Source organism: Onychostoma macrolepis, chromosome 09 (assembly GCF_012432095.1).
Source record: "Onychostoma macrolepis isolate SWU-2019 chromosome 09, ASM1243209v1, whole genome shotgun sequence".
In the NCBI taxonomy this organism is placed as follows: domain Eukaryota; kingdom Metazoa; phylum Chordata; class Actinopteri; order Cypriniformes; family Cyprinidae; genus Onychostoma; species Onychostoma macrolepis.
In genome coordinates this window covers 35,985,021-35,999,192 of record NC_081163.1, presented here as the reverse complement: position 1 = coordinate 35,999,192, position 14,172 = coordinate 35,985,021, and the positions used below count along the sequence as shown (strand labels likewise).

General features: G+C 37.0%; 1 protein-coding gene across 3 annotated transcripts in view; it reads left to right on the top strand.

The window, feature by feature from the left end:
- The window catches only part of igsf3 (immunoglobulin superfamily, member 3), a 171,090-nt gene extending 164,482 nt beyond the window's left edge, over positions 1–6,608 (top strand). The window contains exons 9-10 of one of the 3 annotated variants that reach the window (XR_009272768.1): positions 730–3,910; positions 4,075–6,606. Coding sequence is in view for 2 of the 3 variants with exons in the window: in XM_058786544.1 (XP_058642527.1) it covers positions 730–980 (251 nt within the window). In the remaining variant the exon portion in view is untranslated. Of the gene's footprint in view, positions 1–729 lie in introns of all 3 variants that reach the window. The other 2 variants (XM_058786544.1, XM_058786543.1) reach the window with 2 other exon arrangements.
- Positions 6,609–14,172: the final 7,564 nt, after the last annotated feature.

Sequence of the window (14,172 nt, the reverse complement as noted above, 5' to 3'; positions counted from 1 at the left end):
TAGACAGACAGACAGACAGACAGACAGACAGACAGACAGACAGACAGACAGACAGACAGGCAGACAGACAGACATATAGACAGACAGTCAGATAGGTAGACAGACAGACAGACAGACAGACAGACAGTCAGATAGATAGACAGACTGACAGACAGACATATAGATAGACTGACAGACAGACAGTCAGATAGATAGATAGATAGATAGACAGACAGACAGACAGACAGACAGACATATAGATAGATAGACAGACAGACAGATGTGACAACAACATAGTGTACTACTGCTTGAAACATTTATCTACTTTTAAATGAATGAATAAATTATAGGAAGTATGCTGTGTATAGTACAGAGTATTTAGTTAGTGTACTATTTGGAGTCACATTAACAGTTTTGTTTTGTCATTTTATTATGTTGGTTAGGACCAGTGTTGGGGAGTAACTAGTTACATGTAACGGCATTACGTAATTTAATTACCAAAAAGTAACTGTAATCCATGTAAATGTGGAATGAAATTTGAAAATGAAAAACAGTTGAAAATATTAATATTAGTAATTTGGAAAAAGAATTAATTACTTTAATAAAGTAATTGAAATAGTTACACTTCTTATTGCATTTTGAATAGGGTAACTTGTAATCTGTAACCTGTAACCTTCCCAAACACTGGTCAGGACATCTCTTTTGTAACTTCCATATTAAATTGTTCTAACTCTTTCTGCCCCCCTCCAGTCTCTACCCTACAGTCAGTGGTTTGTTCAAACGACTCCCTCTTCTACTTCGTCTTCTTCTACCCCTTCCCTATCTTCGGCATCCTCCTCATCGCGGTCCTGCTGGTGCGCTACAAGACCCGCAGCTCCAGCAAGAACCAGGAGGGCAAGAACGGAGCTCCGCTCTTGTGGATCAAAGAGCCTCATCTCAGCTATTCCCCAACCTGTCTGGACCCCCCAGCCCTCAGCCTTCACCCCGGCTCTGTGGAGTAACAGTGACACGAACGTGACCCTGTCTCGCTCATCTACACTCTCTCTCTGACTCGCTCTCTGTTTTTCTTCTCCTCCTCGTCCGTGATGAGGCCACCAGAAAGTAATCTGGGCTTCTAGCCTGGCCTGTCAATGCGTCCATATGACTGACTAAGACCTTCCTCAGTTGAAGTTGCCATGACTACGGTGGCTGCCGGCACCGATGCCTAGACATTCGCTTTGCTTTCTTTTTCCTGATCTTTTTTTTTTTTTTTTCTCAAGTATAATTTTACTTTTCATTCATGCTCTTGTGCGAGAACCTTTCTTTGAGGTGGCAGTATCCGTGAGCCTTGATGTATTTTACCCGACTGACACCTCTCCGGGATCGGAAAAAACAGTTTATTTTTTTCTTTTTTACTCCCGTCTATGAAGTCTGGTGGAAACCATTGCATATTATTTGTTATTTTGTCTGTGCTGATTTTTGCTTTAGAAGCCTGGAAGGTCATTGCTGGACTATGAGACAATGGTGTATGGATGAAGGAAGAAAAGGACAATCTTTTCTCAGAAAAATTCGGAAAGCTGACAATGGATGTATATCGATTTTGTTTGTGTGCACGTGCCACAGAACTGACCTGAGAACTGCCTCTGTTTAAATGGATATAGACTATGGAGAGCCCTCATTGCCCACAGACTCAAGGATATACATGAACCCCAGCTCATCCTCACTGCCAAAGACCAATGCAACTTCAAAAGCCACAAATTCAAAGACACTGAATAGGATTAGATCTGTGTAGCGTGATGCTGGAAAAGACAGTGAGCTTCCAACACTGGCATGTTTCCTCATCGCTGGTGCTCAGATGTTTCTACATGCTCCAAATTGCCCGTTTCAAGGTCTTCTTGACCTTTACGATGTTAAGAAGATCCATTTATCTCTAAAAACACCCTTGTGTATGTGAGTGTGTGCTTGTTTGTGTGTATATGCACAACTGACCCCACATTTGGTGAGCGCTGGCCTCATCGTCCTCGTATTTTCATAATGCAAGGTTAAATGGAAACGAAAGTGGGCGTGAAGGGCTTCTCTCTCCGGAGTTTTTGAATTTCTCGTAAAAAAACGTTGTCTTGTGGGAGACGGCAGACAGGACACTATAGACTCGAGGGACATTCTCAGTGCCAAGATCTTTTTATCATCATACGTGCCCCGTGACGATCCAGAAGGAAAGCAGATATGGGCAGACTTCTGCGTATATGAGTTATGAAGGGATTTGACATTTTGTTTTATCTATATTCTAAGTCACATCAAGTGTTGTTGTTCTTCTCTTTATTGGTTTGTGTTTGAAATATGGTGCCCGCTCTTTGTGTTACCGCTGAAAAAATCGTGAAAACTTATATTGCGCAGTGTCATAACCTGTAACCTGTGAAGACCTACTAGTGTGATTATATCTCTGAGGATGAATATAGCATTGAAATTTCCGTCGGTCTCCATGAACACTTTGAAAACACTGCCATATTTTACCATTGAAGATGCTATGATCCTCACATCTGCTCTGCAATCCACACGAGTCCGGTTTCATTCAAGAAAGATTCAACCTCTATACTGAAAAGCATTTAGAGCTTAGCTGTAGCGTGGATGATTTTTATGTTAATTTTCCTTTCATGTCAACACGGACTATGAAACATAACGTGTTATCTAGTAACGGCGACCTGCGGTCTGACACCAAACTGGATGTGTCTCACTTATAGACTCCGCAGAGTATCATCTGGGTCCCTGCCGCCCTCATATGATCTCAACAGTCAACATCGCGGCTTTTCTGTAAATGAAATTTAGATCCATTCAAAGCTTGTGATCGTCTTATTTATTGAATCATAAAACTCCTAGATAGAATATGTGAACTTCATAAATCTGAATAGACAGAATGTGGCAGAAATGGCAGAGAACATTGAGGCAAATATAACTTGGCTATACTTGCGTGCAGTGGCCTAAAGGATTATGGGAAGTAATTCAGAAGCAGTCTGAGAATCTTCATGACACAGTGATCTAGCGCTCTTTATCTACTAAATTTCGTTGAACTGTACAGTGCATGATGATGAGTAAGGGGGACATTTTCTGAATGTCTGAAAGTTGTGTGTCGTGATCAGATCAATGGCATCCTCACCATCTCCACTCTGAGGAAGGCCTCGCTGATTCAAAGCACCTGTTCAGTCATTTTAACACAGCGACTCTCAAATGTAATACAGATCAATAGGTTGACCTTCCTCAAGTAGGAGATGTGATATTGCAGTTCTGCTGTCGTTCAATCTGTACAGACTTATTCAGAACTCTAAATAGTGTTTTTGTAGTTCAACATGCCCAGCTGAATCATAATGTTCTCACAATGTTGTAAATGCATTCCGAGGGCTGCATGTCATGGCTGTGTACTGGCAGTATAGCTGCAGAAAAACAAATGACAAAAAATATTGTGTTGATGTGTGTTCAGTTCAGCCAGTGCTGCTTTTTCAAGTGGTGATTTTTGTTCTTTTTTTTTTTTTTTTTTTAAATAACCAAAATAGTGCACTGAATATTTAAAAAAAGAAGTTGCCATAGGTTTTTTTTTTTTTTTTTTTAATGCTTATGTGTTTTTGTTGTACTCTGTTTAATTTTTGTTGTGTTTTTTATATCTATACTTATTTTATTAAATTGTAGCAATTGCTATTATGAAAAGGCACTTTGCTATTGTCAGTTGATTGCAATAAAACATTCAGTGCACCACACTTTAGATTGTGTTTATATAATAATGTATCGGTTTATATTGGACCAGTTTGCAAATTTTAAGAGTTGTAGCAGTTAAAGGCATAGTTTAAATATTTTCTCATCCTTTTCAAATCTGTAATTGTCAAATCCACCAACATTGGACACCATTTACTGCCATTGTATCAACAAAAACTTTATGTTCCACAGAAGAATGGATGTCTTACAGGTTTGTATTTGAATTAATTTGGATTTTTGGTTGAACTATCCCATTAAGATAAGCTTCTGAGTTTACAATTACAGCTAGTAGTTACATTCAGCTAAAGAATAAGGTTTCTGTACCTTTCACCTTAATGAATAACAAGAGTTTTTGATTCTTTCCTTGACCTCCAGGGCTTTGAAGGGAGTGAAAAGTACTGTCTTTTAAGAAGGTGAGACTGGAATCTGACATATCTTGCAGTGTCTTATCTGGTCTGGTGAAGTCAAACGCTTTGGATTGTGGGCTGGATGAGTTATTATAGCAGGCCAGAGCTTGTTAACCTCCAGAGCAGGCGGAGGACTCACATTGAGAGCTGCTGTCCCTTCCAGCTGCTCACAAACCTGATTTAATGGTGGACAGTGGCCAGTCTGAGCATCTGTCTGCATGAAGACATCCTTTCGTGCTTTGTTTACCTAATTTTGTGATGTTCTGTATTTTCAAATTACAGCAGTTAACTACAGCCCCCAAATTCGGCATTCAAGGAGTGCATATATTTGCCCCAAACACAATGAAATAATTTACTTTTGTGAAACTTCGCTTGTTTTGCTCTGGTTGAGTCTGCGTGCTGCTTGATGACACACAATATTTCATGAATAGGCTTCTTATGGAACCATTTGTTTTAACAGGCTGAGAAAAAAAAAATATACTAACTAATTGATCAAATGTTGTCAGAAACAAAAGTTTCTTATAAAAAATAGATTTTAAGCATCCAGCCACCCCTAATGAAGCAAATTAAAATGAGAAAAGACTTTAAAGATTTGAAAACCTACTGAAATTGATTGATAAGCAGCTATGATTAATAAATAAGTAACTTGTATTTACATAACACTGTTCTAGAACATTGCCACATGTACAACAAGGTACAAAAAGTGACGTGGCATCCTATTAAAAAAAAAAAAAAAACGTGAAGAAAATAGTAGCAACTTGCTAGTTAGTCAGATTTTTGGGGGAAATATAGTAATTCTAGAGAGCATTCGAACAGGACATATATCTGAGTAAGACTTTAATCTTAAAGGCACAGTAGGCAAGATTTGGTCATCTAGTGAATTAGGCGTAAAACTGCAAGTAACTGTTCAGCATGGATGAATATGATGGTTTGTACTGGTCTTTATTTATTATTATTAATGTTTAAAACAGTTGTGCTGCTTAATGTTTTTTGTGGAAACTGTGATACAGTTGATTAAAATAAATAATGCTATAAAAGACGTCTTTTCCAGCAACATCCGACCTGATGGCTCAAATTAAAAATCATTATGAGCTTGGCGTTGTGTATCTCGATAAGGCAAGAAGACAAGCTCTTTTTGTTCATTTTAACCCCAAAAATCGTATGTAATGCAAATAGCCATTACATTGTTTTTTTGTTTTTTTTTGTACGTAGTGCAGCCTATATCTGCTAAATGTGAATGTTCTGTCAACGTTTAGCATTTAGATGACATCAAAGCAAATACTCATGAAGCGAAAGCCACAAACCTCTCATTTTAATTTCACGGGGTCTTTAAGCTAAATCGTGCATGCGGTCATGTGAGCTCTGCGACTCATTATTTTAATTTGCATCGTTTGGGGTGGGTGTTTTTTAAACATATTTTGCTCAATTTGTGAAGCAGTGGTGTGTATGAATGATAATGTGTGTGTGTGTGTGTGTTTGTGATGGCCTGATGTGAGTAGCAAGAGGTTGTCATACAGGATAGATGGTCCTGTCCGCTGTTTCTGTCCTGTCTGCTAACCGAGCATGGCATGACCACCAGGGGCCAGGACCAAATCACATCACACCTATCATAACTCATCCTGACTCGACGGCTAAAACTCCATTCTGCTCATGAATATTAATACTTCTCTCACTCCATGATGTATGTGGGATTGTGTTTCCCATTTCTGGGTCTGCGGGAGAAACTGCTCGGAGAATTTGTAAATACAGTCTCCCCGCTACCCTTCATTACATTACCTGTCTGAACGGTGTCGAATCAATTTGCTGACACCACCGCCTGTGCTTTGTGTCACAGGACCTATGAAAGCCCTGAATGGAACGGGAATTACTTTCTGATGAAAGCAAACCTGTGCCACAGGTGTGTACCTTTTGTGTCATTTGTAATATAACAAAAAAGTGTTGGAGAGGAGAACAGACACCACGTCTCTGTAGGATTGCAGTGAAACATGGTTCTGGGCTTTGGGATGCACTCTTCAATAACATCCAGAGCCGAGGTCATGTTTCTGACAGACCGCCTCAGAAATCAGGAAGACGGATTAAAGAAGAGCGAATACAAATGGATAAAAGAAAGCAGACAGATGCCTCGGGGAAACACCACCGAAAGAATAAAATGTGAAGAGTGTGTGTTCATGTTTACAGCAGGGTGATTCAAGTAGTTATTTTGTCCACTTCAGATGCAAGGTCGAGTTGTCTGATGCAGGAGAGTGTGTTTTTCTCATAAAGACTGTATGGATTGTGAAAAAAAGCTCAGCTCAATAGACACCAGTAGAGTTCTGCAGACATGCTTCTGTAATTATATTTTTTGACAGCGATTTTAATCATCTATTGACAATATTTGTTTTTCTTTTTTTCCCACCAAAGTCAGAACACTATGAGCAACTTTAAAAGTTGTTTTGTATCCTGAAGAAATAGACACTTTGCAAGCAGCATATGTACAGGGTAATGCACAATCTGCATCTGCCTGCCATTATCGCATAATATAAATAAATATATGTATATATGTGTATGTGTATATACATGCATATATATGTGTGTGTATATATATATATATATATTTATTATTATTATTATTATTATTATTATTATTTTTTTTATTTTTTTATTTTTTGTTACCATTATTTCTTTTTACATTACCATTCAAAATGTTGGGTTTTTTCTAAAAAATATATATATATATATATAGATAGATAGATAGATAGATAGATAGATAGATAGATAGATAGATAGATAGATAGATAGATAGATAGATAGATAGATAGATAGATAGATAGATATTTGTATTTAGCATGGATGCTTTATCAAAAGTGGCAGTAACTTAAATTGCTTTAAAACATTTATGTAAATGCTGTTCTTTTGAACAAGTTCCACAAAAATATTAAGGAGCACAACTGTTTTCAACATTAATAATAATAATAATAATAATAAAATGTTTCTTGAGCAGCAAATCAGTATATTAGAATGATTTCTGAAGGATCATGTGACACTGAAGACTGGAGTAATGATGCTGAAAATTCAGCTTTGCCATCAAGGAAATAAACTCAAATGATTTTATATTGTAACATTATTTCACAATATATTCTTTTACTGTATTATCAGTCAAACAAAAGAGACATCTTTTGAAATCTTACTGACCCCAAATGATTGAACTCTAGTGTATACAGTTTAACTCACGCTAAATAACAGTATGCGGTGATCATTCAAATTCAGAGCTGTATCTAACATATGAATAAACATGTCTCACATGTTGTCAGCTATGCTAGTCACTGCTAAACATCACAGAAACCTCAAGCTACTGCTGTCTTCATGTTCTCTGGTTTTGCTCGGTTGTTGAACACTAAACTCTCGCCACAATCTACAGCCATCCATAATAGATGAGCTTTAAAATGTGTGGTTTTCTACGGGGGCCCAGCACCGCATTAATGAGCTCTAGTTCCAGGCAATATGAAATCTGAAGCATTTCAGGTGAGCATTACTGTCTTATTCATTTGCCTCAGAGCAAGTGTTTAGTTTAGTTGTTATTGTTTACTGAGGGAATGCTCCTACCATCTCGTTTTGCTGCTTGACGTGTTTTAGATGGTGCCGAAGGGTTTCATTATTAACCTCCCCATTAAATCCAGTCTCCAGTTAGCTACTGTGGTGTTAAGTGTTATGTAAATGAAGGGTTTCATTAGAGAGAAGCGAGATCATTTAGATTTGTTAACATTGTATTGATTTCTGTGCATCACAGTGGTCTCCACTAACCTGAGCTTCAAGTACACGTGAAGATATGAAGCATATCCACACAAACCCTTCTGAGTTCACAATTGAAAAGAAAAATAAATGCTTGAAATGGTGGATTTGAATTGATTTACATTCTCGCAGATCCTAATTAGTGGTGTTATTGAGAAAGAAATGCCTTTCTTTAGCAAAATTGCTGTCATTAAGCAAATGCTGCTTCAGCTCCCCTTCACAGGTACACTGCTAACCCTGTGATTTTCACCAGAGGAGGCCAAAGTGAGCAGCTGAAGAAAAGTATTACATGTATTAAAGACCAAACACAGAAAACCCTTTCATGTGTTATAGTTTAATTAGCCTCTCTCTGCTGGGGGAAAAAAAAAAAAACGACTTAAGGCAGCCTACAGTAAGTGGTTAGCTGGTCTCCCGTTGATGGTTTATAAGGGTATAGCCATTGATAATAATAATAGAGGCTACTAGTAACAGTTTGGTTACCAGCAAACTTCAAAATATCTTCTTTTGTGTTCAAAATAATGACAGAATTTTCATTTTGGGTGAACTATCTCTGTAAGTTAGGCTACCCCTGCTAGCCATGGCCAAAAATGCTAATATTTTCAGACACTGATCAATCTTTGACACATCAAAAGACTTAGCAGTTTAAGTGAGGCTGTTATTATGGCTGGCAATCTTTCACACACTCACACAAAGGTATATGAAGAGATAAGCCATTGGTTTTGGACTTGCTAGCATACCTGGGTAAGCAGATGCTTCTTATACTCTGCATGCTGAACGATGTTCAATCACTACATGTTTATCAGTTCTTCTGTAATGTTGTTTGTGGTTCATTTTAAACTGCTGGCACGAACTGAAGTAATGTTTCTACATTAAATGTTGTCACAACAGCAAACTAATAAGCTGAGCTGTATTTACTTGCTCTTCTGGGACTGGGTAATTCTGAATGAATGTGAATAAGATAATGTGCTTATAATAAATCTACTGATCGCTTTTGCTAAGAGTCTTAATGAATTCCATAATACTACTATAATTTCTGAAGTCAAATGTCTTAATGCATGCCAAACTAGTTTCATAAGGCTAAAGGAATTACCAATAGTCACTAGTCTTTGCTGAGGCAAATATTGAAGCGACTACAGCTGTCTGAAAACACAATCATCTGTTTATTTCATATTTTTGGAGCATATTCTAATTTCCTGGTTCTGTCAATAAAAATGAAAAATGATGAAGCAGCTTTTGCATCTTTCATTTTTGTCTGTCTCCATATAAACCTCTTTTCTCAGCTCAAGAGGAAGTGAAGTTTCATCAACCAGAGAGCCTCGGGAAACTTCCAACACAGGGTTGACTTAGTATTTAATATAATTATAAATATAATTCTAATCCTAATCTTTATTTAAGAATGTACAAACATGCTATAAAAATCCCATTCAAACGTGCACATGATATGTAGCTTATATGATGTGTATTTTTGGTAACACTTTAGAATACTGTTCCAACATTAATGAATAACTACACAGGAACAAATGACTAATGCAATATTAACATTGTAGAAACTACTATTACCTAACGAGAAACTCTGATTAATGGTTTAGTAAGTAATAGTGCTCAATTGAAACTGGTAGTTCACTATTAGCTAATCAATACTATTTTTTTTCTTTCATATATCCTGGAGAACGCCTAAGAACTACTGTACAGGTTCATTATTAATGTGAATTATGCATAATGAATAATCAATTTTAAAATGAAGATCATGGTAACCTACTAGTAATGACTCAAGTATTGCCAAATCCTTCTAAAGGAACTACTAATTATTTGGATCAGTGAGAAAATCATCATAACTCCCTTATTTTGACTGACATCATTGTAAGCTTTTTTTGATATATGTAAAGTTTTGGATAGTAATGACTCAAGTGTTACTACATCCTTCTGAAGAAACTAATTATTTGGATCAGTATGTTAAAGTAAAGATCACGGTGACCCACTTGTAATGATTTAAGTGTTACCAAATCTAGCAAAATGTATTACTAACCACAAAAACCTTTTTAGGGAGTGATCATGATCTTCACTTTAAAATACTGATCCAAAAAAATTAGTAATTCCTTTAGAAGGATGTAGTAACACCTGAATAACTACTATCCAATACTTTACAAAACCCTCAAAAGTCATTACTAGGGAGTAATCTTCATCTAGTGATCCATCATGATCTTCACTTTAGAATACTGATCCAAATAATTAGTAATTCCCTCTGAATAATCCGGTAATACTTGAGTAATTAGAGTTAATTATACAATATGTATTATTCATATTTATTATGCACCTGTATACAGTAGGTCTTAGTAGTTTTTGGGGAGGTATGAAAAAACAGTAGTTACTGATTATTAGCTAATAGTGACTAGAATAAACTACCACATTCGACTAAGCAGTTGTTTCTTGTTAGTTACTAGAGTGCTAATTAGGGATGCACGATATATCGGCCACCATATCGGTATCGGCCGATAAATGTAAATTTTACTGTTATCGTTATAGAACCGATAAGAAAATTTGGCCGATATATTATGTAGCATCAGAACGAGTCAGACAAAACTAAGATTCGATCAGGACATCGAAACATGAGGAGCCGAAATTCCAGGAGAACATGACAACGTCGTAAAGATGCCTATCTCCAACCTCTGGAGCAAGCCTAACCAACAAGCCTCTTCCAGAACAGCTCGCAACATTAAGACAAAAGAACATTTATTGATAAGTCCAACGCAGGAAGGAGATCGTCAAATTTGGGGTAAATAGTCAAGATTAATGGTCAAAGAGATGGCCATCACATGTGTTCCACAAGAGAAATCACAAGCTTCTTTAGATTGACTTTTCCCCCACACATACAAGACAAAGGCTGAGACTGAAATTCCTTTGTCCAAAGAACATGTCTTTTGGTCTCCACAGAACTATACAGAGACTTTCTTTTTCATATGCACGTAAAATCATCCTAAAAGGACATTTCTAGGCGTAACACTATATTATGTATGTAACCCACACATTAGATTATCATGTTTTAAGCACATATTATGTGTCTTTTTAATAACTATTGAATGACTTTAAGGTTTATTCGTGTTTGGTATGTATGAGCTTGACAATTCTAGCTTGAAACGTTTCTTCCAACTGATTCTTTGTCAAATGTATCATATTCTGGTTATAGAAATCACATCCGAAATTATACTTTGCAAGAGTGTGTAAAATTCAGACCATGTGACTGATAACATGCTGATTTATGATGGAAGGAACAACCCTAGCTAAGATAATAGCCTATCTAATTGGTCAAGACACCAGATGGGATGTGTCCAGAAGCCGAGTTTAAAACCTCAGGACACCATCAAATCTCCCCTTCTTCTCGACACCGCGTTTTGACGCTGTTTTAGCGCTCTTTGAGCGTGCTCTGGCCTACAGGCCAGTTGCTACTTAACACCACGATGAGAGGAAAAACCACCTAGTCTCGTTACTCATTTTATTCTTTTACTTTAGTTTCTTTTCTTTCCGTTGAGTATCGTGTTCAAAAGTTAAGTTTGCCGCAAAGTCCAGCTCCGACTGCACCCGCTTCAAACTTCAACCAGCAACGGACTCCAAGACCATCCTCAGCCAACGCCCAACCATTGGCTTCCCAAGACATCACTTCAAAGACTACTGAACTTCCAGCCAATCACCAACTCGGGAAAACCCCTTTCCTGCAATGACGACGACAGAAGGAAATTCCTGTAACACAAGGCAACGCAAGTAAAACAACTCCAGATTCTAACTGAACTGGTGCATTTAATATAAAATTTAGCCTCATTGCGAAACTCAATGCGAGGGTTAATTAAGTGATTGATGGTTTGTTCAGGTCTATGCAATAGCACATATTGCTATAAACTTGGGATTTCACATTCTCATTCTCTAAACTCATCCTTTCTCTCTTTCTGCAACGTGTGAATGTGTGAATGCGTGTGTTCATGTTAGATTAGTTTATGTCTTAGGTTTATATAAATAAAGTCGTATTTATATTTAAAAGAGAAGTATCTTGTGTTTTGTGCTTACAAGTTAATGTCTTAATCTGCCGATCTTGTTACTGTGCTTATTAATAGTGTTTTCACTATATTTTGGATTTTAATATCCAGTGCAGAGTTGATGTTATACGGCTCGTTCAGTGAATCGCTGCCGACTCAGTGATCAGCCGCAGAACAGTGATTCTGTTCAAATTACCTATAAAATCATAAATGATTCCCTTTGAGCTAAATTAAAATGATATTTATGTATCAAACCCTACAATTATAGCCAATAAATAATGCATTATTTCCTGCAGAGGCACTTCAGGTGCGTACTGTTCGCCATGATGGTTTTTAATTGCTTGAAATATTAATCACTTCGAAAAGGAAAATATAGTGAAGTGCAACATGTGCAGGGCAAGTCTGTCATAATGAGAACATTACTGTAAAATAATGAATGGAATCTTTGTGCGCCTGTGTTTTAGCGCGTTGATACAGGAAGAGCGCATCCACAACAGAGCTATAAGTTTGCTTGTGCATTTGCAGCCTTTTGTGCAATTGTGGGTTGTAATATTGTGTTTATTTTATGCATATATGATTTATCTCCCAGGCCTATAGAATTCATTTGGTTAAGCTAATAGAGCGTTAATAGATCGCTTTAGCTCAGTGCATGCAGCTCAAACAGCAACGCACAACATTAATAACTATATGATTAGGACTGTCATATAATATTATAATGATAACACCATTATTATAAAACGTTGTGAATTCTTTGGTTTAATTTGTCGTGTTTCAGCACGTTGTTACGGGAAGAGCGCATCCACAACAGAAGTTACACATTCTGGTTAGCACAACTTAGTTCGAGTTCACTTGTGCATTTGCGTCTTTTTGTGCATATATAAGTTATAATATTATGTTTATGTTGTATAAATAATAAGCGCTTCAGTTCAGTTCATTCAGCTCTTCAGCAGCGCTAAAACTGCATGCTGCTATTTGAAACAGTGGTATTAATTTAACATACTACTTTTTCAAAATCAATGATATATGAATAATAACCACCACTTTTATTTTTCTTATAATTTCCATCAATAATATAGTTTAATTAAAATCATTTAATTGTCAGTGCAGAGGCTAATTAATTTATTAAGGCCGTTTAATTTATCCATGGCACATGAATTTTTTTATTTTTTTTTTGCAGTGTTTTGTAATGTAATGTAATGTTAAGTAATGTTGTCCAGTGACTTGTTTGCATTATTTAAGCATTGTTTTATTTATTTGTAAGGCTGCTTTATGTTTGATTTATGTTGAAGTGTTTTAATGGTGAGACTTTTTTGTAATCAGGCTCTCAAAAATTATATAAAAAAATTGGATTTTGATTTATCGGCCAATATATCGTTTATCGGCTTTCATGTATAAAGAATTATCGGTTATCATATCGGCCCAAAATGTTCATATCGGTGCATCCCTAGTGATAATATTGTCTTACTCTTGTGTAGTTATTTATTAATGAGCAAACAGTATTCTAAAATGTTACTGTATTTTTAATTATGGCGGCAAAGCAAAAACAGTAAGGTGTGTGAGTCTCAGATATGGAAATGAGGAAAAGTGCAGGAAAGTGGGTCAACATGTAAAAAGCGTGAAATTTTATTATAACGTAAATAATACACCGTATACAGAAAGGACTTCACCTGGAGCTTGGGCGGCTGCTGTTTTAAGGGAATGTAATGCTTTAATATTTTGATTTACACACTCTGTATTTGTCCTGTCTCTCATACGCTCCCCAGAGTCAAAGCCAACAATTGACAGCAGCCTGTGCTCCTCCAGGGCTGTAGTACTTCAGGGAAGCAATGAGTGAGAAGCTGAGAGCACTTGCCACTAACAGGATTATCCCTCACTGACTCATGAGCGGATCACATTCTTAATAAACGTGTTACCTCACTCTCTGAGCGGCCGCAGGTGATGTATATGTGGATGTGGCAGTGGGGGGTGCTTGCTGTCACGGTTAGACATGGTAACTTGAATTTGTTTCACTCTTATTGAGCACCCCTAGCATTATGGGTAAAGCTACAGTAGCTGCAATCCCACATTGACTAATTAATAATTCACTGACTAACATACACTTGGCTAAGTTCTGTCAAACAGTATGTGACCAGCTCAAACTTCAGGGGACGTGTTTGGATTTAAAGAGTCAGTTGTTGTTGTGCTGGCGCTCGCAGTACAGTAGCTGTAAGCTAAACTGTGTTTTTGTACTCGTCGTTTTCCTGCTCTTTCTGGGAGCATCTGACTCCCAAAGC